This window comes from Elephas maximus, chromosome 3 (genome assembly GCF_024166365.1).
Source record: "Elephas maximus indicus isolate mEleMax1 chromosome 3, mEleMax1 primary haplotype, whole genome shotgun sequence".
NCBI lineage: Eukaryota > Metazoa > Chordata > Mammalia > Proboscidea > Elephantidae > Elephas > Elephas maximus.
This window is the reverse complement of record NC_064821.1, coordinates 192,116,551-192,144,026: the sequence shown is the minus strand read 5'-3', so window position 1 is coordinate 192,144,026 and position 27,476 is coordinate 192,116,551. Positions and strand designations below refer to the sequence as shown.

Sequence of the window (27,476 nt, the reverse complement as noted above, 5' to 3'; positions counted from 1 at the left end):
CTTTGAGGAACTGCGTGCCTGGAGGTCTCCAGGTTCCGAAACCCCACTTGAGGGAGGAAAGAGTGAAGAGCCTGGGTCCTGGGACCTCATCCTCCTCCAGTTCTCCCCTGTCCAGGCATCCTTCCCAGTAGGGGGAAGAGACGCCTAGGTGGGTGAAAGAGAAGCTCAGGCACCTTCCCAGGGCCTGACATATTCATAAAGAGAGAATGTCTTATCACCAAGCCTGGGTTGATGACCCTCTCCAGTGTCCATGAGGGAGGTGAGGGCTGTCATAATCATAGCTTACACACCGGCATCTGAGCTGAGGCAGGAGTTTCCAAGTCTGAAGCTTTGTGTTGGGCTAACTCCAGATTCTGAGCTGGCTCTGACTCCTCAGGGTGGTGCAGAGCTATCAGCAGCTGGTATGTGGCTGTGCCAAGCATGGCCCCCACCAGGGGGGCCACCACAGGCACCCACCACCAGCCATTACCAGCACTGCAAAAGAATGAAAGGAAGAGATCAGGGATGAATGTCCTAGCCTTTCCCCACAGAGACTAGGGAGAGTAACAAGAAAACCCCATAAAGTAGCTCCTGGGGTAATGGACACCAGGAGGGGTGTGTAGCATAGCACTGAGATAGGAGGGGACCCCAGGAAAGCTTGGTCTAACCTCTTGCTTTAGGAAATATATGAATATACCCATTTTGCTGATGGGGTCACTGATGCCCAAACAGGTAATATGACATGCGTAAGGACACAACCTTTGAATCTTACTCTTTCACTGAAAGGGGAGGCAAGGGAGAACTTGGAGCTTGGAGGAGGGACACTGTCCTAAGAGGCCAGGATAACTATTTAAGAGGAGAGAGTTGCAAACCCAGGGCAGAGCCTTTAGCAGAGAGAAGAGAGTGGAGTAACAGCACCAGGAAAAGCATTCACCCACCTGAAGACTTCAGGGCCCCAGCCAGCCACATAGGTGAAAAGTCGTGGGCCCAAGTCCCGAGCAGGATTGAGTGGCAACCCACAGTTAACACCCATGGATAGCGCAAGGGTGAGGATCAGCAGCCCCACTGCCACAGGCTCCAGACCTGCAGGCACTCCTTTGTTCCGTGTGTCCAAGATGGCCAAGAGCCCCACAATCAGCATTCCAGTGCCCATAACCTTGGAGTTGACAGAGGTAGAGCTGATGGATCAGCTGCCAGGTGTTCTATCTTGTTCTATCTGCCCTCTCAGCCAAATACTCCTGGCCACCACTACCCCCCAAGTCACCGGGCTTTGTATACACTGGCAGCTGGGCTGGGGTGCAGAGCATGATAGAACCAACCTCACATCCCAACCAGAGCCTGAACAGTAAGCTGGAGTCCCAGGGAACAGGGCCTCTCCCCTCACACTTACCTGATCCAGGAAGCCATTGTTCAGGGACAGATAGGGCGCAGGGTAGGTCGCAAAGATGGAGGCTGTCTCCTTGGGGCCGGTCACTGTCAGGTTTCCACCTGTATAATTCTGTAAGGCATCTGTGGCGTAGAGGTTTCCATTTTTGCTCGTTCAAAACCGTTCCAAGGCACCCCTACCCACACTGGACCCCCCAACCCTGTTCCCTCCGTTACCATAGTAGAGGACATAGGTGGCTCCTGAAGCACAGAAAGCAGCCAGCAGCTGCACCAAGGAGTAAATGGGGAGCTTGGCCCAGGGGAAGCGTCCCAGGAGGCACATGGCCAGAGAGAAGGCTGGATTCAGGTGGGCCCCTTCAGAGATCAAGGAAAGAAAACCAACATCCATCAACTAACTGCCTGCTGCTAACAATACTACTCATCCCCACATTCTTAAGGTGTATATTATTATTTCTGCCATGTAGCTTAGGAAGATGAGACTTAAAGAAGTTACCAAGGTCACACAGTGGAACCAAGGTTACCAAGGTCACAGAACCAAGGTTTGAACCTGGGTCTGTCTGCTCTTTCCACTGAAGCACACCATGTCTCAAGGCTTCAGCCAGGCGCACAGAGGCAGTGATGAGCCCCAGAGGGTACACCAGACGCTAGCGCTCACCCTCAATGCCCTGCCATAGATTTCTGTCTAGGTGAGGAAGGGAAATGGAGAAATAGAAAAGGGGAGGGGCTGGAGGTGGCCAAAAGCATATCTCAGTCCAGGGCACCAGTCAAGCTCAAGCAGATAATGTCCATGAGTCACTCACTGCAGGACCTGCCTTTTCAGTTATCACTCACATGCACATCCCACTCCCTCTGACAACCAAGCTCCACCCTCCTCACCTGAGACATTGCCACCCACGTAGATGGCTATGGTAACAGCCAAAGAGCCAGCCAGAAACATGGTGAAGAAGTTGCCTTTGGTTTCTCCACTGGTGACAGCCTGGGCTACAGCCCCTTGAGTGAGGAGCTGATGGGAGAGGGAAATGAGGAACAGAGAGGATAACAAGAAAGAGAGAGGTTGGGAAAGTTAAAGAAGAGGCCAAGAGAGATGAATGGACATGAGAGACCAGCAAGAAAGGAAGAAAAGCAGAAAGAAGGAAGGGTAAAGAAATGAGATAACTGGAGGAAGAAGAGTAAAGAAGGGAAGGAAGGTGACAGATGGGAAGGAACAGGAATGAAAAAGAGGAAGTAGGAGAGGAAAGGAAAGTGATTAGGAGAGAGAAGATGGCAGAAAGAAGAGAAGCGATGGAGTGTTGAAAGGAAGTGGGGCTCCAGGTAGAAGAGATAAGGACACCAGGAGGAACCAAAAACTTTTACCCACCTCCCTTATTTCCTTCCCCCAATTACCCTACCTACCAAGAGCACAAACACACCGAGAAACTCTGCTAGGCACTGTCGGGCCAGGACACTGCGAATTTGGAACCGACCCCCAAATCTGGCCAGGAGCTGAGTGTAGGTCATGGTGGAAACACCTTGTCCCTGCAACCACTGCCTCTGTCTGTGTAGGTACTTTCTCCGGCACAGCTACTGCCTGCCAGGGGAAAAGATAAGAAAGAGACTTTAAAACCAATTAGCTGGGTTCCTAAACAGCAGCTAGAGTCTGTGCAGGTGTGTGGTTGAGGAGGGCCCAGATAACGGGAGAATGTCCTATAGGCAGGGCCTCAGGGCTCCTAGAACCTGGAATTTGCTCTGGATCTGTCTCTTCAGTCCTGCTTCCCCATTCCTCTCAGGACTCTCCCTATAGCTTCTCCCTATGCTGATGGATTGGGGGAAGTACCTTGCTTCGTATACATTAATTCTTTTGGTCCCCAAGACAACTGGGTAAAGTAATACTATTGCTCTCATTCCGGGACAGAGCCCCCATACTGCTGTATTAAAAATCCCGTTTGCTTTTCTTGGCTTCCTCCCCCACAATGTTGTATTAAAAATCCTGTTTCCTTTGCTGGGCTTCCTCCACCCTCCTCCCAGCTTTGCATTTGAATTCTGCTTTTGCTTGGAGGTTATATGTAAACCCCATTGTGCCTGCCTAGTATGACTAAGAATGCTGTTGACATAACTTGTATGAACTCACTACTTGCAAACCCACCCTGCCTGCCCACCCTTGGGGAGCAGCCTTGGCAGCACAGCTCTGATTGACTCCTTTTCCTTGTACAATGAAATAAAGGTGGCTTTCCCATTGTCCCACCTCCGTCTCTCGTTTATTGGCCAATACAAGTCATGCTGAGCAAGCAGCTGGGGTTTCCACCCAGTAACATTTCTGGTGAGCCAGCCAGAAGCCATCTGCTCAGTTCCTGAGGTGGATCAGAAAACAGACCAGTCCCCATATCTGGTGCCACCAGGAGATTTCTCCTGGAGATCCTTCTAGCAGCTCTGAAAGTCAATCTACTTGGTACCCAAAGACGGCACTGTGGGAGACATGAAACACACTTGGGTTGTTTGGTAAGTACCTAAGTAAGGCTTTAGAAGAATCCCAAGAAGCGGGAGAAGTTGACTGTTGAGAGCATTAAGAATCCGAGATTATTTGGTAAGTAACAGGGCAATTCCTAGGTAAGGCCTTAGAAGAGTCCCTAGAAGCGGAAGGAATTGACCGCTGAGGGCATGAAAGGTTGAGGTACTTGTTAAATTGGTGCACCAGATTAGGTTGTGTGAGTTTGTAAGTGTGTGTTATCTAGAGAGTGGGGAACATTCAAGGGATCCCTGAATGCGGCTCGCTAACATGCATCCTTAAGAACTGGAAACGGAGGCATGGACAGACATGACTCTGGTGGCATGCTTATCGCTTTCCTAGTTTTGCCTCTTTAAATATATGCCAAATAAAACCTTTCTTTTTGTTTTACTAAGCTTTGTGGTGTTTTCACCTCCAAGAGTTAACGGTGTAGTTGTTGCAGGGATTCTAAAGCCATGAATCCAGTCAACCTCGAGGAGACCTGGACTGTGGAACAGAAGCTCCCAAAAAAAACAAACAAAAAAAGAAAGTCCTGACTTCCGGATCCACTCATTCACACTCCATGTCCGTTCAATGCCAACGGGGTGAGTGCATCTGGAAAACAAGCTTTCACTTATACTCTCTGTCCTCTTTCTCATGTTTTCCTAAGCTTTGTTTGGCATATTTGTTTTGAAGACCAGTTGTTTGATTAAGAAGAATCTTAGATTTTTTTTCTTGGTCATTTGGTTAAGAGTAACGTTTACTAACTCTTTTGGTAAACTGCATTTAGTGTCTGGATTCAGGCGTTTGAAACATTGAAGAAACAATTCTACTTCCAAAGAGCTCTGGGTCACTATAAGCCGAAAAATTCAGGCACAGGTCAACCAGTAAAAGCCATTAGGTGGTCGCCTGCGCTCATCACAAGCGCTAAAGACTCCTGTGACAGGATAAAGTGGTCGCGAGACAGGCTACAGCGCTAAAGAAAACCTGGGAAACGGTGCTCTGTTTTGCCAAATTTGCAGGGAGAAGTGGTAGCTTGGTACCTGTTTTATTACATAGTTTCTCAATAAAAATTCACAATGTTAAAAATTAAAATCATCAGTAGCTACTTTAAAATACTTTCCAATTAAAGAAACTAGTATATTTAAGGTCTAAAACAAGAGACTAGGTCTCTAGCCAACAAAATGAATTAAGTTAAAAAAAGAAAACCGAAAACTTGAATCTTAGAGCTTGACATTTTTTATAAATGAGCCTGGATTCCCCCCCCTCCCTGTTACTGAGACACGGGTTTAGGGTTCATATTTAAAAACACTATAAATATACTAAAAACAACTCAGAATTTCAGTGACCTTTTTGGGAAAATGTGTGTCTTAGTCATCTAGTGCTCCTGTAACAGAAGTACAACAAGTGGATGGCTTTAACAAAGAGAAATTTATTCTCTCAAAGTCTAGTAGGCTACAAGTGCAAATTCAGGACATCAGCTCCAGGGGAAGGCTTTCTCTCCGTGTCAGCTCTGGAGGAAGGTCTTTCCTCATCAATCTTCCCCTGGTCGAGGAGCTTCTCAGGTGCAGGGACCCCATTCCAAAAGACATCTCACACTGGTCTCCTGGTTCTGCTGCTGCCAGTTCTCCACTGCTACTGGTCCCCTATCCATTCACAGTTTCAAAACCCCTTTAACATCTTAGGTATATGTTAGTGCAGCACCCCACTCTCTCAGTCCAAATTCTGTCTTAGTCATCTAGTGCTGCTGTAACTGAAATACTAAAAGTGGATGGCCTTAAGAAAAAGAAATTTATTCTCCCACAGTCTAGTAGGGTACAAGTCCAAATTCAGGGCATCAGCTCCAGCAGAAGGCTTTCTCTCTCTGTCTGCTCTGGAGGAAGGTCCTTCTCATCAATCTTCCCCTGGTCGAGGAACTTCTTAGGTATAGGGACTCCAGTGTAAAGGACATACTCTGCTCCCAGTGCTGCTTTCTTATTGGTATGAGGTCCGCCATCTCTGCTCACTTCCCTTTCCTTTTATCTCTTGTAAGATTAAAGGTGGTACAGGCCACACTCCAGGGAAACTCCTTTATGTTGGATCAGGGATGTGACCTGAGCAAGGGTGTTACATCCCACCGTAATCGTCTTCAAAGAGCTTGCAATTTGTGTTGTCCTATCTCTTCCTTTTTGGGGAACTTTTGAAAAAAAACATTTTTCAAAAGGTCTGCTATTCCTCCATCTGAGGCTCTGGCAAGTTAATACGTTTTATCTAAAATTTGTTTTTCTTCTTCTTTTTTTTTTTTTCCGTGAATTGAGTCGAGAGGGAGGGCCTGGCAAGATCAGACCTCCCCAGCCACTAGCCAAGAATTGATGGATTCATTTACAAAATTGCTAAGGAGCTTTGGTATTTAGTGGGTAGATAGCCTTTCAAAATGCCTAGGCCAACTTAAATATATGCAAATGAATTGGGTTGACCCAATCTTGTCTTCCATGAGTCAAGAGAGTAAGGGCAGGACAGGATCAAAGCTCCCACAACCCCAGTCTCTGAAGTCATATCGCTCCAGAGAAGCTTTTGAGAAAGATGCCTTCCAACTGAGTGGAGACTTTTTTAAGACAAAGGAAAATAAGAAAAAAATTGCTACTTTACTATAGTTATCAAAAATTAGAGAAATCTCAATCATAAAAGAACTGTAAACAAGTTCTCTCTATCGTATCAGAACTCTAAAAAGCAAAAACTAAAAATCTCAATGATACACACCTATAACCTATAGCCTAAAACAAGTTTCCATCCCTAGCCAGAGATAAGGTTATATCATCTCAATGAATTGGTCAGTTGACAGAAACTTTGTGATTTCCAAAGCTGGTTGATAAAATCTTTACGGGCAAAAATTAGATTGAGGAAAAAAAAAATAGTAAAATGTAAATAAAAAACTTGGAATGTTTGAACAAACTTCATTTCAACAATTATGTTTTGTGGTATACAAACTTAAAATAAGTTCCAAGACATTTTAGGTAATTTTCGGATATTACATTGAGTAAATAGATAGTCATCATGATTTAAGTTTACACACTTTTGCTTTTTATAGTGCACATATACACACACAGAAAAAGATATATATATATATACACACATTTGGGTCTGCTAATAAGTGTGTTCATTTTTGCCATTTTAAAAAGAGGTACTGTAAGAGATATAGGACAATGTTTCAGACGTTTATTAAAAAGAAGTTTATTTAATATGGTCAAAAGTTTTATCCGTCTGACTAAAGTTTAAAAATATGAGATTTTTAGGAGCTTTAATGTTCAATAATACATAAAACAAAGAATTGGGTTTCTCACTGTTAAAATAACAACAATTTTTCTTTGGTTTCTGAGTTAAATGGTTATTCTTTGTGTAATCTGCCTCGAAGACAAAGGTTCAGCCTCTCATTAAAATTCTTGAGTCAAAAACTAGGCCACATGACTTGAGAAAAAAGAAATTTTATATAAAGGAAAGGTTTATTTAATACGTTATAAATTATGTGGATTGTATTATCAAAATCGAGAGAAATGCCTGATTCTCTTTGGGTCAATATATGTTAGTATTCCCTTTTACATTTCTGCCTAATATTAGATAGCAAATGCATAATTTTATTATTATTTCTTATTGCTAACTTGGCTGCAACTTTTTTTTTTTTAATCTAGCATCAGACCCAATGGTTTGACTGGGGCTTTCACATCATTTAACTATGAAGTCTTTTTATTACTATTCAGGTATTTAGAGATTTGATAATGCTGATATATTGTGATTATATGGTATTATGTCTCAGAATTATTATATAGTGTGTTCTATCTGAAGCTATTTAAAAATAAGGATAATCATTATATTTAAAAATATTTTTGTCTAACTTTTTTTAAACTGACTGTATTTGGCTCTGAATTTTTTTATAATTAAGAGTATTATGTTTATAAATTAATCATGGCCATTTGCAGACAAGATTTGTTGTCTTCAGATAAGTTTTTACTTTGCTGATTTGCTGAAAACGTTTGATCGAAATAGCTCAACAAAAAGATAGACTGTATTAGGCTTGTGAAAAGAACTGTGACTAGACTGAATCAAGATTTCCAAAACTGTTATGTAGAAGCTGGTGAGTTCACAGACTGTGGCTAATCCCAAATCACATGGAACAGAAACTAACTACCTAAGGCTGAGTTAAAGGAATACTCTTGGTATTATGTGGGAACATTGAGGACGTTTTAAGGTCCTACTTTCTGGATATAAGAAACCACTTTCCTTTCTCTTAAATTATCTAACTAATGGGTTTAGATATTGTAACTCTTAAATTAGAAGTTCTTATTGGTAAACTTAGCAAAGTTATCAATATCATAGCCAGAGAAGTGTCTGAAATTAATTTGTGTTATGCTTTTACAAAATAGAACAGCATTAAAATTCCTCTTCAAACCAAAACCAAATCCGTTGCCATCAAGTCAATTCCGACTCATAGCGACCCTACAGGACAGAGTACAACTGCCCCATAGAGCTTCCAAGGAGTGCCTGGTGAATTCAAACTGCCAACCTTTTGGTTAGCAGCTGTGGCTCTTAACCACTATACCACCAGGGTTTCCAAAATTCCTCTTAGTTCTCTAAAAAACAAACCAAGAAAATGTTTTGTGACACTTCTTTTTCTAAGAAAGCGACCCATAACTGTTAATAGGCAAACCAAGGAAGAGCAGCTTGGCCTTAAGAATGGACATGAAAAGAGAGAGTTGAGGGAGAAAGTGGGCTGTCTCATTGGGGGAGGATAATTGGGAGTGCGTAGCAAGGTGTATACGGGTTTTTTTGTGAGAGACTGACTTGATTTGTAAACTCTCTCTTAAAGCACAATAAAAATTATTAAAAAAAAAAGAACATTTAGTATATTTCAAACATATTAACTGAACACCTCCAATAGGAGGGTCCATCCTGTATTATCTGGCTAATCATTTATTCTCTAATGAAAATTTGATTGTCACATGTAAATTTTTCTATACCTTCTGTTTCCTCTAGACAAACTTTGCACGCTCCTTATGCATATATGTTTTTGTGTGGTCGGTCTAACTATACTAGTTTAACTGATCCCTTTCCCACTGACAGTGAGTTTACGTGGGCAATCTCTTGTTTGGATTCCTGGTGAATGCGTGGGTAACACACTTTGAGAATTTTAAGGTTACCTTTAGATATCCGTAGTAATGATGCTAATAAATATTGAAAAGGTAATGTTAAATTGTAAAAAGAAACCCACTGATCCAATATTCAGGGTGGGGTTGGTAGCTTTAATTCCTATAATGGTATAGTTAAATTGGAAAAACAAAATCTTTAAGAAATTTATCAATCATTATGGCACAAATAACAGATGAGTTGCTAATGAGATAAAAACACAACAGTAATCTCTGGCCTCATTAGCCAAGTTCACATGAGATAACAAAATCATCTTAGATTTTTATCCCAAGAAAGGGTAAACTATATTGTAGCAAATACCTCTTGTTGTATTCAGAAAAATAACATAAGAGAAACAGCAGAATATACATAGAATTAGACAAGTTACTTGGATACACACCCTTACATATACCAAATTTATTTGGTTAGTTACCATCAAGAATAAATAACCAAAAATAAATAAATAAATAAACCCATTACCATCGAGTCATTTCCGACTCATAGCAAGAATAAATAAAAAATGAGCTGCACATCCTGGTTGTACTAGGTATAATAAAACTTATCTTCTATTGTCTTAAACACACTTAAAAAAAGCTCCAGGCTAAAATGTTGATGTACATTGAGTCTGCTCACTTCGGCAATGTGCTTGATGGGAACAATGCTCTTAAGATCCTGGTGAAGCACCAGATGGTATGAGTTTAAACAGCCGGCCATCTAAAGGCTCAACTGAGTCCAGGTATTAATCATCAATGTGTTATCTCCAATCTCCAATCAAAAGAAAAGAATGATTCAGTAGATAATATCAGAACCATTATTCCCTGTCTTTGAGCATAAAGAAGGTGACCCAGCTGGAGCTGGACTCACAGAGATTCATAAAGACACACCCACTGGGCCTTGAGGTGTAAAAGCAATAGCTAAGACAATCTGAGAAAAAAATCTTTTAGTGAAACATTCACAAAAATAGGGTATAAAAGTCACTCTTTTTCTTTTAATATTTAATAGAGTCAATTATAAACCAACAAAAGGTCAGTAGCCACAATGAAAGTCCTAGGTCCAATATTTGTCCCTCCCCAAAAATATGCCAAACAATTCCAGGCCGGGGACTATAGTTAAAATGGACACTGGTCCCAAATGACCAATGTCCAAAAAGAAATGGAAGGAGTGAGACAGAGCTTGTTAAAATCCTGTTTCCTTTGCTGGGCTTCCTCCATCTGGGCTTTGCACTTAAACCCTGCTTTTGCTTAGAGGTTATATGTAAACCCCATTGCGCCTGTGTAGTACGACTAAGAATGTTGCTGACTTAACTTGTATGAACTCCCTACTTGTAAACCCCTTTAAAAGTAACTTGCCTGCCTGCGCTTGGTGAGCAGTCTTGGCAGCAGCAGCTCCAACCAACTCCTTTTCTTTGTACAACGAAATAAAGGTGCCTTTCCTGTTCTCCCACCTCTGTTTATTGGCCAAGACAAGTCATGCTGAGCAAATACCTGGAGTTTCCACTCGGTAACATTTCTACAGATGAGACCACTTAGCCCCAGAATTCCTCAAGGTCACACAGTGGCTGAATCTGAATTCAAACCCAGTGTTCTGACTTTCCATCTGGTGCTCCACAACGCCTCTTTCCCCAAACAATTTGTGTGCTTAGAGAACGCAATAGGCATAGGGCTGAAGACCATAGACTACAGGAACGAAAACTCAGACAGTGGATGCTTCTACTTCCCTCATCCAGAGTCTCACCTTGGTTAGAGAATGCCCTGTCTCTGTTTCCTGCCTTGCTTGAGATGAGGACTTTACACCCACACTGAGCCCCACCTCCCCTTCTCTGGATGCATGCCATTTTTACTCTGCATAATACATAGCTATATCCTACTTCTTCATATCTCAAGACTCTAATTAGAATCATTTAACAATGTTCAAGGCCCTGGGGAAGCTGGTGTACAAACATAGTCCCTGTCCTCTTAGATTTTATGTTCTATTAGATGGAAATAGTGAACAAATAATACTTAAAAAAAAAAATACTGTATATAGTTTATGAGGTTCTTGAGGGCTGGGACCACGATTGGCCCTCCATCAGTAACCCCATCAGCTCTAGCACTGGTGCAATAACTTTGGCACTGGAGAGATGTAAGAAAATTCCATAGAATTGATCACCCAATCAAGACAGACTGTGAAAGCCATAGAGTCTCCTTGACAGCGTTTAAAACCCAAACCAAACCCATTGCCATCAAGTCAATTCCAACTAATAGCAACCCTATAGGGCAGAGCAGAACTGCCCCATAGAGTTTCCAAGGAGCGCCTAGTGAATTCAAACTGCCAACCTTTTGGTTAGCAGCCATAGCACTTAACCACTATACCACCAGGGTTTCCTGACAGCATTTAAGGAAACCCTGATCTCTTACAACCAGAGGGCATCAGAGTGGAAGAGCAGTTCAAATTTTAATGGTATGAGTAGCAGAGCTTTAAAGAAGGCTGAATTCTTAGTCCCAAGGGGTCTCCTATGCCAAGGTTTGGGTGGTAAAGAAAAAGGGTGAGATCCTGAGACGTGGGATAGGGACATCTGGATAGATGCAATTGAGAATCTTAAATCTCCAGATTCCTCTAAACCCTCTGAGCCTGCAGAATTGGCTCACTCGTCCCTTGCATAAAGATCATACAGAGGCTTCAAATGAGGCAGGTGCTTTACAAGACAATCCTCACCCCTTCAGACTCTGTCTCCACCTTCTGTCCTGGCGACAAGACCAATAACAAGAATCAAATTCTACCAGAGCCCCAAAAGGATATTCTGGCCTACTAAGAGAAGAGAGGGAATACTGTATACACTAATGGAGCTTCAGGATCGACTAATATGTACTTGCAGGATTTAGTAGAGTTACATATGGAACTGGATACCGAAAGTTGAATCAAGGGAGATAGAACATAAAGTTGGATAAGGGGAATTTATTGATATGGGAGCTCTCTCCTGTGATATATGATTTAATGCCCTGTCAAGATCCCTGGAAGGTGGGGGGAATGTACTTCTAAGATGGCTCTAGGAAGCTTGGAGAAAATGATGGCCTACATGAAGAGAAATAAAAATGCCAGAACTGGTCATTTACATTGGTGACCACTTGTCTTAGTGATTTAGTGCTGCTATAACAGAAATGGAAACCCTGGTGGCGTAGTGGTTAAGTGCTACGGCTGCTAACCAAAAAACTCCACAGTTTGGATCCACCAGGTGCTCCTTGGAAACTCTGGGCCAGTTTTACTCTATCCTATAGGGTTGCTATGAGTCGAAATCTACTCGATGGCAATGGGTTTGGTTTTGGTTTTTTATAACAAAAATACCACAAGTGAATGCCTTTAGCAAACAGAAATTTATTCTCTCACAGTTTAGGAGGCTAGAAGTTCAAATTCAGGGCCCCAGTGCTAGGGAAAGGCTTTCTGTTTCTCTGTCAGCTCTGGGGAAGGTCTTTGTCTCAGTCTTCCCCCGGATCTAACAGTTTCTCAGCACAGGGACCCCAGGTCCAAAGGATGTGCTCTGCTCCCAGCTCTTATTTCTTGGTGGTAACGACATCCCTCTTTGCTCGCTTCTCTCTCCTTTTATCTTTTGTGAAATAAAAGGTGATGCAGGCCACCCCCCAGGGAAACTCCCCTTGTATCACATCAGGGCTGTGACCTGAGTAAGGCTGTTGCATCTCACCCTAATCCTCTTTAACATAACCTAATCTTGCCTCATTAATCACAGACAGAGATTAGAATTATTATTTATTTATTCATCTATTGTGCTTTAGGTGAAAGTTTTCAGCTCAAGTTAATTTCTCATACAAAAATTTATACACATATTGTTATGTGACCCTAGTTGCAATCCCTATAATGTGACAGCACGTCCCCCCTTTCCGCCCCAGGTTTCCCATGTCCATCCAACCAGCTCCTATCCCTTTCTGTCTTCTCATCCCACCTCTGAACAGGAGCTGCCCATTTAGTCTCATGTTATCTACTGAACTAAGAAACACTTTTCACAAATATTATTTTATGTTTTATAGTCCAGTCTAATCTTTGTCTGAAGAGTTGGCTTAGGGAATGGTTTTAATTCTGGGTTAACAAGAGTCCAGAGGCACGTCTTCTGGAGTTCCTCTAGTCTCAGACCATTAAGTCTCGTCTTTTTACTTGAGTTTGAGCTCTGCACCACAGCTTTCTCCTGAGCTATCAGGGACTCTCTGTTGTGTTCCCTGTCAGGGTGGTCATTGGTGGTAACCTACCACCATCTAGTTCTTCCAGTCTCAGGCTGATGGAGTCTCTGGTTTATGTGGCCCTTTTGTCTCTTGTGCTCATATTTTCCTTGGGTCCTTAGTGTTCTTCATTCTCCTTTGCTCCAGGTGGATTGGGACCAATTGATGCATCTTAGATTGCTGCTCTCAAGCTTTTAAGACCCCAGATGCTACTCACCAAAGTGGGATGCAGAATGTTTTCTTAATAAACTTTGTTATGCCAATTGACCTAGATGTCCCCTGAAACCAGGGTCCCCAGACCGCAGCCCTGCTACTGTTCCTTGAAGTGTTTGGTTGTGTTCAGGAAATGTCTTAGCTTTTGGTTTAGTCCAGTTGGCATGACACCATTATTAAATAAAAGGGAAGACTCAGGCCTTTTAAGGATTTTTGGATAAAGGATCTGAATTGATATTGATAAATAATGACCTGAAGTTACACCATGGTCCTCCTGTTAGAGTTGGAGCATATGGGGGTCAGTTAACAAATAGAGTCCAGGTTCAGGTCAGTTTCACGGTAAGTCCACTGGGACCATGGATGTTCCCAATGGTTGTTTTCCCAATACCCCAACGTACAATTAAATGCACATCCTTGGAAGTTGCAGAACACTCTTATTGGTTTCCTTACCCAAATGTAAGTGACGAAAGCCAACTGGAAGCTTGAAAGAGCCCCTGCACTGAGATAATAAATAAAAAACAAGACCATATCCTAGGGAAAATGGAAAAAGTAGTGCCACCCTCAGTGTCTTAAAAAAATACAAGAGAAGTGGTCCATGTATTTAGCTCACCAGCTTGTCACCTAGAAAAACTGGATGGATCCTGGCAGATAGTAGTGGTCTACCATAAACTGAACCAGATAGTAACCCCAATTGCAGCTGTTGTGCCCCATAGAGTAATTTTGTAGAGCAGCTTAATATCGCCTCTCATGGGTGATATGCAGCCATTAATCTGGTAAATATGTTGTTTTCCACCCCAATCAAATCAGAAAGGAGGATCAGAAGTGGTTTACATCCACACAGGAAAGATAACAACATACAATTATGGTTTTGCCTCAGGACTATGTTAACTTTCTAGTCCTCTGTCATAATATAATCTGAAAGGACCTTGACTATCTGGACATTTTGAAGACCATCGCATTGGAGATCATATAAATATCCCAACCCAAAAGTATATATATATATATATATATATTTTTTTTTTTTTTTATTTTTTTCGTGACCAGAAGAGCAAGAAGTAGCAAGTACATTGGAGACTTTGGAAAGACACATGTATTCAGAGAATGGGAAATAAGCCCTACAAAGATTCAGAGAATTGCCACATCAGTAAAGTTTTTAGAAGTCCAATAGTTTGGGGCATGCTCTCCAAATTAAAGGACAAATTATTGTATCCTGCATCTTCTACCACTGAGTGAGAAATGCGATACCAATCTTTTTAAGATTCTGGAGGAGATATATTTAACACTTAGAAATACAGCCCTAACCAGTTTACCAGTTGACACTGTAGGCTGCCAACTTTGAGTAGGATCAAAAGCAGAAAAGGACTCTGCAGTCATAATGACCCAGCAGAACCTATGAGACTAGAGTATCTCTGATACAAAAAGATCCTGTGTGGGGTTTGGCAAGCTCTAATAGGAAAATCATAATGTAGACCCCTAGGGTTCTGCAGCAAAGTCATGCCACCTGCAGCAGAAAACTATACACATTTTGAAAAGAAGCTCTTAGAGTGCTACTGGGCTCCAGTAGAGAAAGAAATCTGACCACAGGGCATCAAGTGACCAAGTAGTCAAGACTGCTGGGCTCAATAACAGCAATAAGACATTGTAAGGAAAAGTAGAATCTTTGAGATCAGGCATGAGCTGAGTCACAGGTCACAAACAAGCATGAAGCAAGTGGTCCAGACTCCCATGTCATTCACCATTGTTGCACCGGCACCTCTCCCTCAGTTCACGCCTGTGACCATATGGGGTATCCCTTATGACGAGCTTACAGAGGAGGGAAAAGCCTGAGCTTGGTTCACAGATGGGTCGGCCTGGTATGTGGGTAAAAGCCAAAAATGGACTGATGCTGCTTCATAACCGCATTCAGGAGAGTCCTTGAAGGTCAATTCCGACTCATAGCTACCCTACAGGACAGAGTAGAACTGCTCCATAGGGTTTCCAAGGAGCAGCTGGTGGGTTCGACCTGCCCACATTTTGGTTAGGAGCCAAACACATAACCACTGCACCACCAGGGCCCCTGAAAGACAATAGTGAGGGGAAATCCTCCCAGTGGCAGAAATTTGAACAGTACGCCTGGTGTCGTGGGTTGAATTATGTCTGCCCAGAAATGTGTGTATCACCTGGCTGGGCCATGATTCCTGGTATTGTTTGATTTTCCTATATGTTGTAAATCCTGCCTCTATGATGTTAATGACAGAGGATGGGCAGCAGTTCTCAGCCTACAGGATTGGATTGTGTCTTGAGGCAATCTCTTGAGATAGAAAAGATAGAAACAAGCAGAGAGACAGGGGGACCTTATACCACCAAGAAAGCTGTGCCAGGAGCAGAGTGCGTCCTTTAGACCCAGGGTTCCTGAACAGAGAAGCTCCCATGCGGATGATTGATGAGAAGGCTGACAGAGAGAGAAAGCCTTCCCCTGGAGCTGACACCCTGAATTTGGATTTTTAGCCTACTTTATGAAGAAATAAACTTCTCTTTGTTAAAGCCATCCACTTGTGGTATTTCTGTTATAGCAGCACTAGATGACTAAGGCACCTGGTCATCCATTTTGTGTGAAACAAAAGTGCCCTGAGGTGAGAATATTCACAGCCAGGGCTGGAAAGAGAAAGAGTGGAGGATCAGGGACAAGAAGGTCTGAGGATGAGAGATGTGGATGGTAATATATAATAGGTAATAAATAATAAGTAATATGTGCTGATTATCCTTATACTACACACCATGTTCCAGGAGGAAGAACTTCGGTTAGACCAGAGGTGTTATTTGTTTAGTTGGCATTATCAGATGGTATTGCCACCTAGGGAAAATTTTGAAAATGTATGGAGGCAGGATGTATATTGTTGTTTTCACACTTATTGGGGGAGGTGGGTAGCGGTCAGAGGTCAGATATGCTAAACATCCTGCAAGATGTACGACAAAAATTGTTCTCTGTCCTCCAAGACTTTAGAATGTCCTACCAGCATGTATTTGTGAAAAGCTTGTTTATAATTATCTGAACTCAGAATTGAACTTGATTTATATATTTAAAAAAGTAATTTTTGCAATTTTAATGTAGGCTGAATTTTCTAGGAATACCATAAATGCTATCATAATGTAAATTGCGGGAAGATAGTACTTGGTTTTGTACTTTAGCAAGGGTCATTCGCCATTTGTGGGAAAAAAGAAATGTTAACAGAGGCTACATTTTCACAACATTTGGGTGATATATTAGTTCCTTAGGGCTGCCGTTAACTAAGTACCACAAAGTGGGTGCTTTTAAGCAGCAGAAATTTATTGTCTCACAGTTCTGGAGCCTGGGAGTCTAAGAGCAGAGTGTTGGCTGTGCTGATTCACTCTGACGCTTTAAGGGAACACCTGTATCGAGTCTCTCTCCTAGCTTCTCGTGACAGCCAACAGTCCCTGACTTGCAGTTGCAGTATCACGTGGCATCCTTCCTCTGTCTCTCTGTGTCTCTTCTCTTTTATAGACACCACTCAGATTGGATTAGGACCCACCCTACTCCAGTATGATCTCATATTAATTTAATTGATAACATATTCAAAGACTGTTTGTAAACGAGACATGTTCACAGGTACCAGGGGTTAGGAATGCAACGTAAATTTTTGAGAGCACAATTCAATCCACAACAGAGATAAAACCCCCATACAACGTCATTATTAAAAAAAAAAATAGAACAAGGAGCCAAATAACATACCTATGGGCAATGAAAGCACATCAGAAAAACATATCCACAAACAGATTAAAACCATAATCTACTATTTCAAAATTAGCTAAAAGGCATTAAACAAATGATACAAGCATGAAAGAACGTATGTCAGAATTGTAAAAACTCAGAAACGAAGTTACAGAACTCAAGAATGAATTTGAAATAGAAGACAAAAATACTTTTAAAAACAAAAGCTAAAAGGAACACAAGAGTGTATAAACACAACAAATAACACTTTAAATGAAATATGGATAAAAGGAAGAAAATTTTAAAAAAGAGATTAAAAAGTATTAGTGAAAATGTGGCAAATGTTGAAGTTAGGCGAAAAAGATTCAGCATGGGGATAATAGCAGTCACCAAAGAAGGAAAGCAAAACAAGGGAAGAGAACAAATACTAAAAACTATAATTCAAGAAAACTTCTCTGAAATCAAAAGAAGATTCAAAACTACATACTAAAAGTGCTCATTGTATACCTGAGAATTTTTAACTAGAATGGGTATTGGAATTTTCTTCTATAAAGGGCCAGATAGTAAATATTTTAGCCTTTTCAGTCCGTACAGTCTCTGTTGTAACCACGTGAAAATAGCCCTGGACAATTCATAAATGAATGAGTACAGCTGTGTTTCCATAAAACTTTATTTACAAAACTAAATGGGGGGCTAAATTTGGCCCAAAGGCCATAGTTTGCAGATCTAGGGAAACCAATACCAAGACGTATCCTAGTAAAATTACTGGACTCTAAAGAAAAGGAAAATATCCTTTGGACATTTAGAAGAGATCACATGACTTAGAAGGGAATGAAAATTAAACTATCATCACAATTTTTTGACAGTAATGCTTCGGTGGAGAAAAAAATGAAGTAACATATTTAAGATTCTCCAAGAAAGAAAATGTGAACCAAATATTTTATAGCCTGCAAAACTGACTTTAAAGTACAAAAGGCACAAACTATTGCAAAATGCAAGAACGAATGGAATATTGTTCTCATGGGTCTTGAGAAAACAACTAGAGAATAAGCTTCTGACAACCAAAATTATTAGGAAGACATCAGCATAAGGACTGGTGGATTTTTTTGTTTGTTTTTCTTTTTGTTAAGACCTTAAATTTCTTCAGCTATCCCTATTAAGAGATGGAGTCTATTTTCCCACCCTATGAATCTTGGCTGGCCTCTTGACTTTCACTGAACGCAGCTGAAGCAATGTAGTATGACTTCTGAGCCTAAGCTTCAAGAGGTCTCACATCTTCCACTCTTGCTATCTTGGAACTAAATTGCCATATGAGGAAGACTAGGCTAGCTTGTTAGAGGCATAGAACCCATCCAACAGCCAGGATCAGCTGCCAAAAATATGAGTAAAGCCATCTTAGACCATCCAGCCCCAGCTGAGATTTCAGATAAATGTAGCCACATGAGCAGCACCAGGTGAGATAAGCAGAATAGCCCTGCTGAGCCAACCCAAGTTGTTAACACATATAATCATGAAAAAATAAAATAGTGATTGTTTAGGAAAATATTGGTGGAGGGAGACACTGGGTCTAAAGGTATTGAGAGCCACTCGTGGCATAGTGGTTAAGAGCTACGGCTGCTAACTAAAAGGTTGGCAGTTCGAATCCACCAGGTACTCCTTGGAAACTCTAGGGGGCAGTTCTACTCTGTCCTATAGGGTCGCTATGAGTCGGAATCAACTCCAGGGCAACAGGTTTGGTTTTTTGGTTTGGAGCTATATTAACACTCCTGGTGTCTCCCAATTCCCCCATTCTCTCCTGCCCTTGGCAGGAGGACTGAGTTATCTAATCATTGAACTTTGGTAAATTGTCATGTCAGCTCAGTCACTTCTGTGCTCCCTTTTCAGAATGGTGAACCATGTGATAAACTAAACAAGATAGGCTCTGCTTTTGCAGAAAGAGGCCTAAGATTTGCCTCTGCTTTCACAGGGTGAGTAAGTTTAATTCTGGGCTGAAGTGTTTGCAAGCCTATTATTGTTACAGATGTAAAGCCATGGCCTTCAATCTAGCTTTTGTCAATTATAAACCTGATTTTTATTTCTTATGTCTGACTCCTCTGTCTTTCTCTCATTTGGCTTTGAAATCAGAAGACTAAATGAATGTTATTTTCTGGCCTACCTCTCAAACCCAACAGAGCTTAATGCAGAAAATGTCGAAGATGTTTTTAAAACTCCCTTGTAATTACATCATCTAGATAATGTAATTAATATTTTGATGTATGTTTTTTGTACCTATAAGAAATAATCTATTGCCGTTGAGTAGATTCCAATTCATAGCAGTACTATAGGACAGAGTAGAACTGCTTCATAGAGTTTCCAAGGGGTGGCTAGTGGATTTGAACTGCTGACGTTTTGGTTAGCAGCCAAGTTCTTAACCACTGCACCACGAAGGCTCCTTGGTATCTATCTATACATATATATATATACATAAATACAGTGTCTTGGTCATCTAGTGCTGCTATAACAGAAATACCACAAGTGGATGGCTTTAGCAAAGAGGAATCATGAGAAGGTTGTATGTAATTCTTCTGGAATCCAGATTTCTGGCTTTCATGGAGGCTGGGCAACGCACACAGGCCATCATCTTTGGGTGTCCTTTTGAACCTCAAGCTTTGAGAAAAAAAAAAAAAAAACTAGTTCCTGAAGCGACTTTGAGTCAAACAATGGTCTAGATAAACTAGTAATACCCTTTTGCTCTGGGCATTGTGCCTTTTTTTTTTTTTTGAAGAGTTGAGTCCTTTTTAGGAAACTAACTTCAAAGATCAGACTGAGAGCTATGTTTAAGTAAATAGTTTAATCAGTCTTCAGGACAATGTTGTATGAAATACTGTATAGTGTTTGTAATCAAACTCTCACCCTCTTGCTATTCAGAAAATTCTGTGTCTTAAAGAAACCAGGTTCTCAGAAGAGATAGACCTCATGGTTCAGACTCCATTTTTTTTTAGATTCTACTTCTGCTTCTGGGAAGGTGGCCCATGGCTGTTAATAGGTAAACCAAGGAGCGGCAGCTTGCCTTTGGGAAGAACTCTTAGTATGTTTTAAAGAGATTAATTGAAGACCTCCAACAGGAGAAGTCCTTCGTGTATTATCTTGCTAATCATGACTTCTCTAATGGAAACTGATTTGTCAAATGTAAATTTTTCTATACCTTCTGTTTCTCTAGACAAACTTTGTGTGCTGTTTATGGATGTATGTTTTTGTGTGGTAGGTCCAACTTAACTTACTTAGATGATCCCTTTCCAAATGACAGTGAATTTACCTGGGTAATCACTTGTTTAGGTTCTTGACGAATGCGTGGGCAATGAGCTTTGGGAACTTTAGGATTACCTTTAGATATTCATAGTAATGATGCTAGTAAATACTGGAAAAAAAAAAAGTAAATACTGGAAAGGTAATGTTAATTTGCTACCCATTGTAAAATGAGAGTCAGAAGAAAGCCCATTGATCCAACACTCAGGGTGGGGTTGGTCATTTCTAAGAGCTTTAATTCCTACTTATGGTATTGGAGAAATCTTTAAGAAATTTATCAATCATTATGGGACAACTAACAGACAAGGTTCTTATGGGATAGAAACACAACAGCTATCTCTGATTTCATGAACCAAGCTGACATGAGATAACAGAATAGCCTTAGATTTTTTTATTAGCCCAAAAAAGTATATTCTGTGCTGTAGACAAGAAACAGAATTAGACGGCAAGCTACTTGTTTACATAGTGTAATACCCTTGCAAACAGCAGATTTATTTGGTTGCTTACCAGAAACCGTGGTGGTGTAGTGGTTAAGTGCTACGGCTGCTAACCAAAAAGGTTGGCAGTTTGAATCTGTCAGGCACTCCTTGGAAACTCTACGGGGCAGTTCTACTCTGTCCTATAGGGTCACTATGAGTCAGAATCGACTTGATGGCAGTAGGTTTTTTTTTTTTTTTTTTCCTTCAGGAATAAGTACATTGGCTAGATCACCACTGCAAGGGATAGTAATGTTCTTAGTCTACATCCTGGTAGTATTAGGAATAACAAAATTTATCTTCTATTGTTTTACACACTTAAAAGGTGAAAGAAGGCCTTGGTCTAAAATGTTGATGTACATTGAGTCTGCTCGCTTCAGCAATGAGATTGATGAGAACTTTGCTTACTTAAGATCCTGGTGAAGAACCAGATGGTATCTGGTGGAAAACCAGCACTGTAAGTTTAAAGGGTCTACAATGGCCACTGTCTAGGAGCTTGACTAAGCCCAGGTATTGATCATCGATGTCTTATCTCCAATCAAAAGAAGGGAATGCTTTAGAAATTAATATTGAATTCATTATTCCCTCTCCTTGAGCATAGAGAATATGACCAGCTGGAGCTGGGCTCACAAGGACTCACAAGGACTCACAAGGACATATCAACTGAGCCCTGAGGTATAAAGACAATAGCTAGGATAATCTTGGAACATATCTTTTAGGGAACCTTTCACATAAGCCAATCAAACAGAACACAAAAGACTTTCTACTCTTATCTATTTCTATTAGCATTTAGTGAACAGAAAATTTGTTGGACCAGTGAAGACCCTCCTGACTGTCGTTACTGAAACCTGTACCAATGATTCTTAAGAAAGGCAATTCAAAATGTAGAATCACGGGTTTCTAGCCAATCTGTGAAAAGGTAAAGCTTTCAATGGTTTTGCCCATTTGTAATGTTAATATATACTGATGATTCTGTAATGTTCCTTGGACTCAGGCACACATGGCTGTGGCAGCATTCTTATCCATTTTTCCCACTCTTGCTTATTCTGTAATATTCTTTGGACTAGGGCAGACATGGCTGTGGCAGCGTGCTTGTCCATTTTCCCACTTTTGCTTATTCTGTAGCCCTTGGACTCAAGCAGACATGGCTCTAGCAGCATGCCTGTCTGCTTCCCACGTTTGCCTTTTTGAATGTATGCCAAATGAAACTTTTCGCTTTACCAAACTTTGTGTTTTTTCCCCTACAACAGACGTAGTCTCATCATCCTTGCTTCTAAAGAACATTCTGGTTGTACTTCTTCCAAGACAGATCTGTTCATTCTCCTGGCAGTCCATAATATATTCAATATTCTTCGCCAATCCCACAATTCAAAGGCACCAATTTTTCTTCGGTCTTCCTTATTCATTGTCCAGCTTTTGCATGCATATGAGACAATTGAAAACATCATGGCTTGGGTCAGGCCCACCTTAGTCCTCAAGGTGACATCTTTGCTTTTCAGCACTGAAAGAGGTCTTTTGCAACAGATTTGCCCAATGCAGTGCATCTTTTGATTTCTTGACTGCTGCTTCCATGGGTGTTGATTGTGGATCAAAGTAAAATGAAATCTTTGACAACCTCAATCTTTTCTCTGTTTATCATGATGTTGCTCATTGGTCCAATTGTGAGGATTTTTGTTTTCTTTATGTTGAGGTGCAATCCATACTGAAGGCTGTGGTCTTTGATCTTCATCAGCAAGCAAGGTTGTGTCATCTGCATAACACAGGTTATTAATGAATCTTCCTCCAATCTTGATGCCCTGTTCTTCATACAGTCCAGCTTCTCGGATTATTTGCTTAGCATACAGATTGAATAGGTATGGTGAAAGGATGCTGCCCTGACACACACCTTTCCTGACTTTAAACCATGGAATATCCCCTTGTTCTGTTTGAACAAGATGGCCTGTCTATTATCTGGTTAAAAGGTGATCTCTGGTAATGGCTTCAGTTCCAACCTAGAAGGGTGTCTAAGGACTATAGTATCAGGGATTTCTCCAGCCCTTCTCAGGCCAGTACATCTAGCCTTTTTAATGAATTCGAATTTTGTTCTACATTTTTTCCCACTCTGACTGGGACCTTCTAGTCAACCTGATAAGAGCAGTTGGTAGTGGTAGCTGGGCACCATCTAGTTCTTCTGGTCTCAGGTTAGAAGGGGCTTTGGTTCCTGTAGTTGGAACCTTTTTAACTTAGTATTTTGAGCACATTTTCCCACATGATTACATATTCCTTACATAACTTTTAGTGTAATATTTTGAATAGTTAATACACTTTCATGACTCAAAATTCAAAAAGCATAGATGCTTTATGATGATATATCTCCCTCTCAGCTCTGGCCCCAGTCACCTAGTTCCCACAGGTAACCAAAATTATAAATTAGTTTATTGTGCAGTCTTCCAGAGGTATTTTATATACCTACAAGTAAATACATGTACATATTTTATGCACAATGAGTCTGAAGAGCAGAAAAAAAATGAACCAGGTCTGAGATACCTGTGGGATCCTATCAATGATACCAATATACCTATCACAGGAGTCCCTGAAGGACAGAAAGAAAGGGACAGAAAAATACTTAAAGAAATGGTGGCCAAGAATTCCCCAAATCTGATAAAAGACATGAATATACACATCCAAGCCATTTAATGAACTCGAGAATAAACTCAAAGAGATTCTTACGAAGACATATTAGAGCCTATTGTTGAAAACCAGTGACAAAGAAGGAATCTTGTAAGCAGCAAGAGAGAAACAAAATGTCATGTACAAGCGAGCCTCAATAAGGTTAACAGCTGATTTCTCATCAGAAACCAGGGATGCCAGAGGGCAGTGGGATGAGATATTTAAAGTACTGAAAGAATTTCATATCAAAAATGAAGGAAAAGGACATTACCAGATAAACAAAAGCTGAGAGTTCATTGTCAGTAGACCAGCCCTACAATGCTAAAGGTAGTCCTTCAGGCTGCAATAAAAAGATATTAGATAGTGCCTGCCTTAGGCTGGATTCTCTAGAGAAACAAAACCAGTGGTGTATAAATATATATATATATATAAAGAGACTTATATCATGGAAATTGCTCATGCAGTTGTAGAGGCTGGATCATCCCAAGTCCATGGGTCAGAATAGAGGCTTCTCATTCATGTAGCTGCAGGGGCTGGTGAACCCAAGATAAGCAAGTCAGAGAGCAGGGGTCTTGCTAACAGGTTGCAAAGATCGACGAATCCCAAGATCAGCAGGTAAGACCACAGGTAAGCTGCTAGCTCAAGTCTCAAGCACAGCAGGTAAGACGAACAGCAGCCAGCTGCAGGATTCAGTGCAAGTAAAAAGCCCATGAGCCTTGCCAAAATGTCCACTTATATTCACTGCAGGCCACGTGCCCAAGGAAACTCCCTTTCAGCTGACTGGCTACTCACAGCAGATCCCATCACGGAGGTGATCACGTTATGTGAAATCTCATGATGGAAGTGACCATAACATTATATTTCTGCCAAACTACATCATAACTGCCAAACCACTGAGAATCATGGCCCAGCCAAGTTGACACACAACCTTAACGATCACAGTATCTCAAAGCAACAGGAAGAAATAAAGAACACTAGTAAAGGTAACTATATAGGTAAATATAAAAGCCAGTATTATCATACATTTGCTTTGTAACTCCTCTTTTTCTATATATGATTTAAAAAGCAAACACATAAAACAACAGTTATAAATCTATATTAATTAAAAAAAATGGGCATAAAATGTATTATGACAATAACGATATAAAGGAGGAGGGATGGAAATATATAGGTCATGGTGTATGTATATTAACGTAAGTAAGTTGATATTATTCAAACCTGATTGTTATAAATTTAAGGTGTTCATTGTAATCCCCAAGGTAACCATTAAGAAGACAACAAAAATATGTACAGAAAATAAAACAAGGGAATCAAAACAGTAGCATACAAAAATTCAACTAAAGACAAAAAAAAGGAAGAATAATGGAGAAACTGAGGAATAAGAAACATATAAGACATATGTAAAACAAAGATCTAAATGGCAAAAATAAATCCTTCCTTATCAGTAATTACTTTAAATGTAAATGGTTTAAACTCTCCTATTAGAAGGCAGAACTTGGCAAATTGGATTTTAAAAAATTGTTCATCTCTATTCTGTCTACAAGAGACTCACTTTAGATAAAAAGACACAAATAGATTGAAAGTAAAAGTATGGAAAAAGACATTAAATGAATATTTTCTTTTATAAAGATCAGCACAAAGCTGGTTCCTATGAGGTGGAGGTTAAAGATGTCCAACTTTTTCAAACTACTGTGTCACTCCATCATCTCTAACGCCAACAAATCCCCTCTCCTCAGTACCCTCCCTCCCATCTTTGGATTCAGTAATTCGCTGCAATGTCTCACAGAACTCATGAACTGTGCTTACATTTCAATGGTTTATTAGGAAACTAACAGGGTACAACACAGGATCAGAATCAACTTGGAAGTAACAGGAACAACTGAGGAAGCAGTTGATGCCCCAAGCCCTGCTAGGGGACCTTTACCACCAGGCTCCATTGGGGGCCTTCTGCTGCCCAGCCCTGCTGGGGCCATCTTTGGCAAGTGTTACATCTCTTAGCTCTGTGAGTCAGCAAGCCCCACCACAGCCATCTTGCACCTGTCTTCTGGTTCCTGCCATCTTGTGCCGCCACCTCTTGTTGTCTTCTGTGTTATAGCTCCTCTCTCTCTGTGTGTCTCCCTTTAAGCCTAGTGAGACGGCAAAACTGACCAATTCCCTCCTTAGGGTTCCATACATCTTATTTGCATGGTCTCACTCCCACAATGGTACTATACACCATATTTACATTATTAGCAAGGTATCCAATCCCCTTGGTGGACTACAAGCAATTCATTTGCGTAGCTCCAACCAGTCATTTGGTGGGAGTTTCAAAGACTGTGGCTAGAAGGGCCATATTAACTGATTTACTGCTCTACAGGCCAACCCCTGTCTCTTGTAGCCATTGGCTGTTTCATACCTGAAGGATTAACTTCACCTCCCCATTATTTCACCAGCCCAAATCAGTCATTAACAACTAGTCCTTCAGTATGGCAAAGATTCCTAAGGCCAAGGTTCCTCAGGTATCAGCTATTCATGTCTGCTGCAGGTATCCATCTGATGCAGTCAGATTCTCCGGAAGTCATCTCTGCTTCACCCTCTGTCATGGATTGAATTATGTTCCCCCCAAAATGTGTGTATCAGTTTGGGTGGGCCATGATTCCTGGTACCGTGTGATTTTCCTATATGTTGTAAATCCTGCCTCTATGATGTTTATGAGGGAAGGTGGGTGGCAGTTGTCTTAGTGAGGCAGGACTCAGTTTACAAGATTGGATTGTGACTTGAGGCAATCTCTTGAGATATAAAAGAGAGAAGTGAGCAGAGAGAAAGGGGGACCCCATCCCACCAAGAAAACAGCACCAGAAGCAGAGCATGTCCTTTGGATCCAGGGTCCCTGCACCTGAGAAGCTCTTCAACCAGGGGAAGATTGATGAGAAGGCTGACAGAAAGAGAGAAAGCCTTACCCTGGAGCAGACACCCTGAATTTGGACTTTTAGCCTACTTTACTGTGAAGAAATAAATTTCTCTTTGTTAAAGCCACCCACTTGAGGTGTTTCTGTTATAGCAGCACTAGATAAACTAAGACATCCTCTCTGGCCTCTGATAAAATTGAACTGAGAGAAAATTATTCCCTTGCTCTGAGCCTCTCCTGAGGTGTGAGCATGATGTTAGATTTCTCCCACTGCATAACCCACTTAATCATCTCTTTTTTTTTTTACCTTCAGCTATTATTTCTCCTGCTTTCCATTTGTCATTTATTTTTACCTGAACTTTTTCACCTTGGGAAGGGACATGAAGTTCAGCTTCAGTGCCAGTCCAGATTGCTCGTAGCAAGACCAGCCTAGCAAGTGCTTCACCCTCATTCCACTTCCATTCATATTGAATAGGGTTACATAGGTACAACACTAGTGGGCTATCTCAATCACTAGGCAATATAGTACGATTCATTGTCAACCCCAATTTTGCCAGATGGAGGGAAGGTACAATCCATCCCATCAGACCTTTGGGAATTCTGGTGTACAGGTTCAGGGGTCTCTTGTTTAGGGATCACTCCTGCTTCCAGCACCCACAGCTGCATCCCTGGTCCTGGAAACGCAGCATTCAGCACAAAAAAAAGCAGTTTTAGGTGATGTGGTGAAGAACTATACAGTGGAACCAGCATCTGCCCCCACACCATCTTCCCCAGATCCCTCAGAGAAGCATAAGAATTTGTCCAGTGTTGATCCTTCCCTTGCACCCCAATACTGGAAACTTTGCCACTAGTTATTTCAAATTCCAGCAGGGTCACCCTTGATGGACAGGTTTCAGCAGAGCTTCCAGACTAAGACAGACTATGAAGAAGGACCAGGCTGTCTACTTCTGAAAAAAACTGGTCAGTGAAAACCTTAAGAATAGCAATGAAACATTGTCTCATATAGTGCTGAAAGATGAGACCCTCAGGTTGGAAGGCACTCAAAATACAACTGGGGAAGAGTTGTGTG

General features: G+C 41.2%; 1 protein-coding gene across 1 annotated transcript; it reads right to left on the bottom strand.

Moving 5' to 3' along the window:
* Nucleotides 1–264: 264 nt before the first annotated feature.
* On the bottom strand, nucleotides 265–27,019 carry AQP10 (aquaporin 10). The gene is made up of 7 exons (XM_049880632.1): nucleotides 26,997–27,019; nucleotides 2,758–2,932; nucleotides 2,242–2,368; nucleotides 1,582–1,719; nucleotides 1,370–1,488; nucleotides 918–1,135; nucleotides 265–474 (listed from the first exon to the last, which is right to left on the bottom strand). The coding sequence occupies exons 2-7, from the start codon at nucleotides 2,860–2,862 to the stop codon at nucleotides 276–278; spliced, it is 906 nt and encodes a 301-aa protein (XP_049736589.1). The 5' UTR covers nucleotides 2,863–2,932; nucleotides 26,997–27,019; the 3' UTR covers nucleotides 265–275.
* Between the last annotated feature and the right edge of the window lie 457 nt (nucleotides 27,020–27,476).

What these genes read in the sequence shown, in the direction of transcription:
- AQP10 (XM_049880632.1), bottom strand. Translation starts at nt 2,862, where the DNA reads ATGACCTACACTCAGCTCCTGGCCAGATTTGGGGGTCGGTTCCAAATT. An exon ending in CGTGGGTGGCAATGTCTCAG is followed by an intron (nt 1,720 to 2,241) that starts GTGAGGAGGGTG and finishes TGATCTCTGAAG; the next exon opens with GGGCCCACCTGAATCCAGCC. An exon ending in TGGGGCCCTGAAGTCTTCAG is followed by an intron (nt 475 to 917) that starts GTGGGTGAATGC and finishes ATTCTTTTGCAG; the next exon opens with TGCTGGTAATGGCTGGTGGT.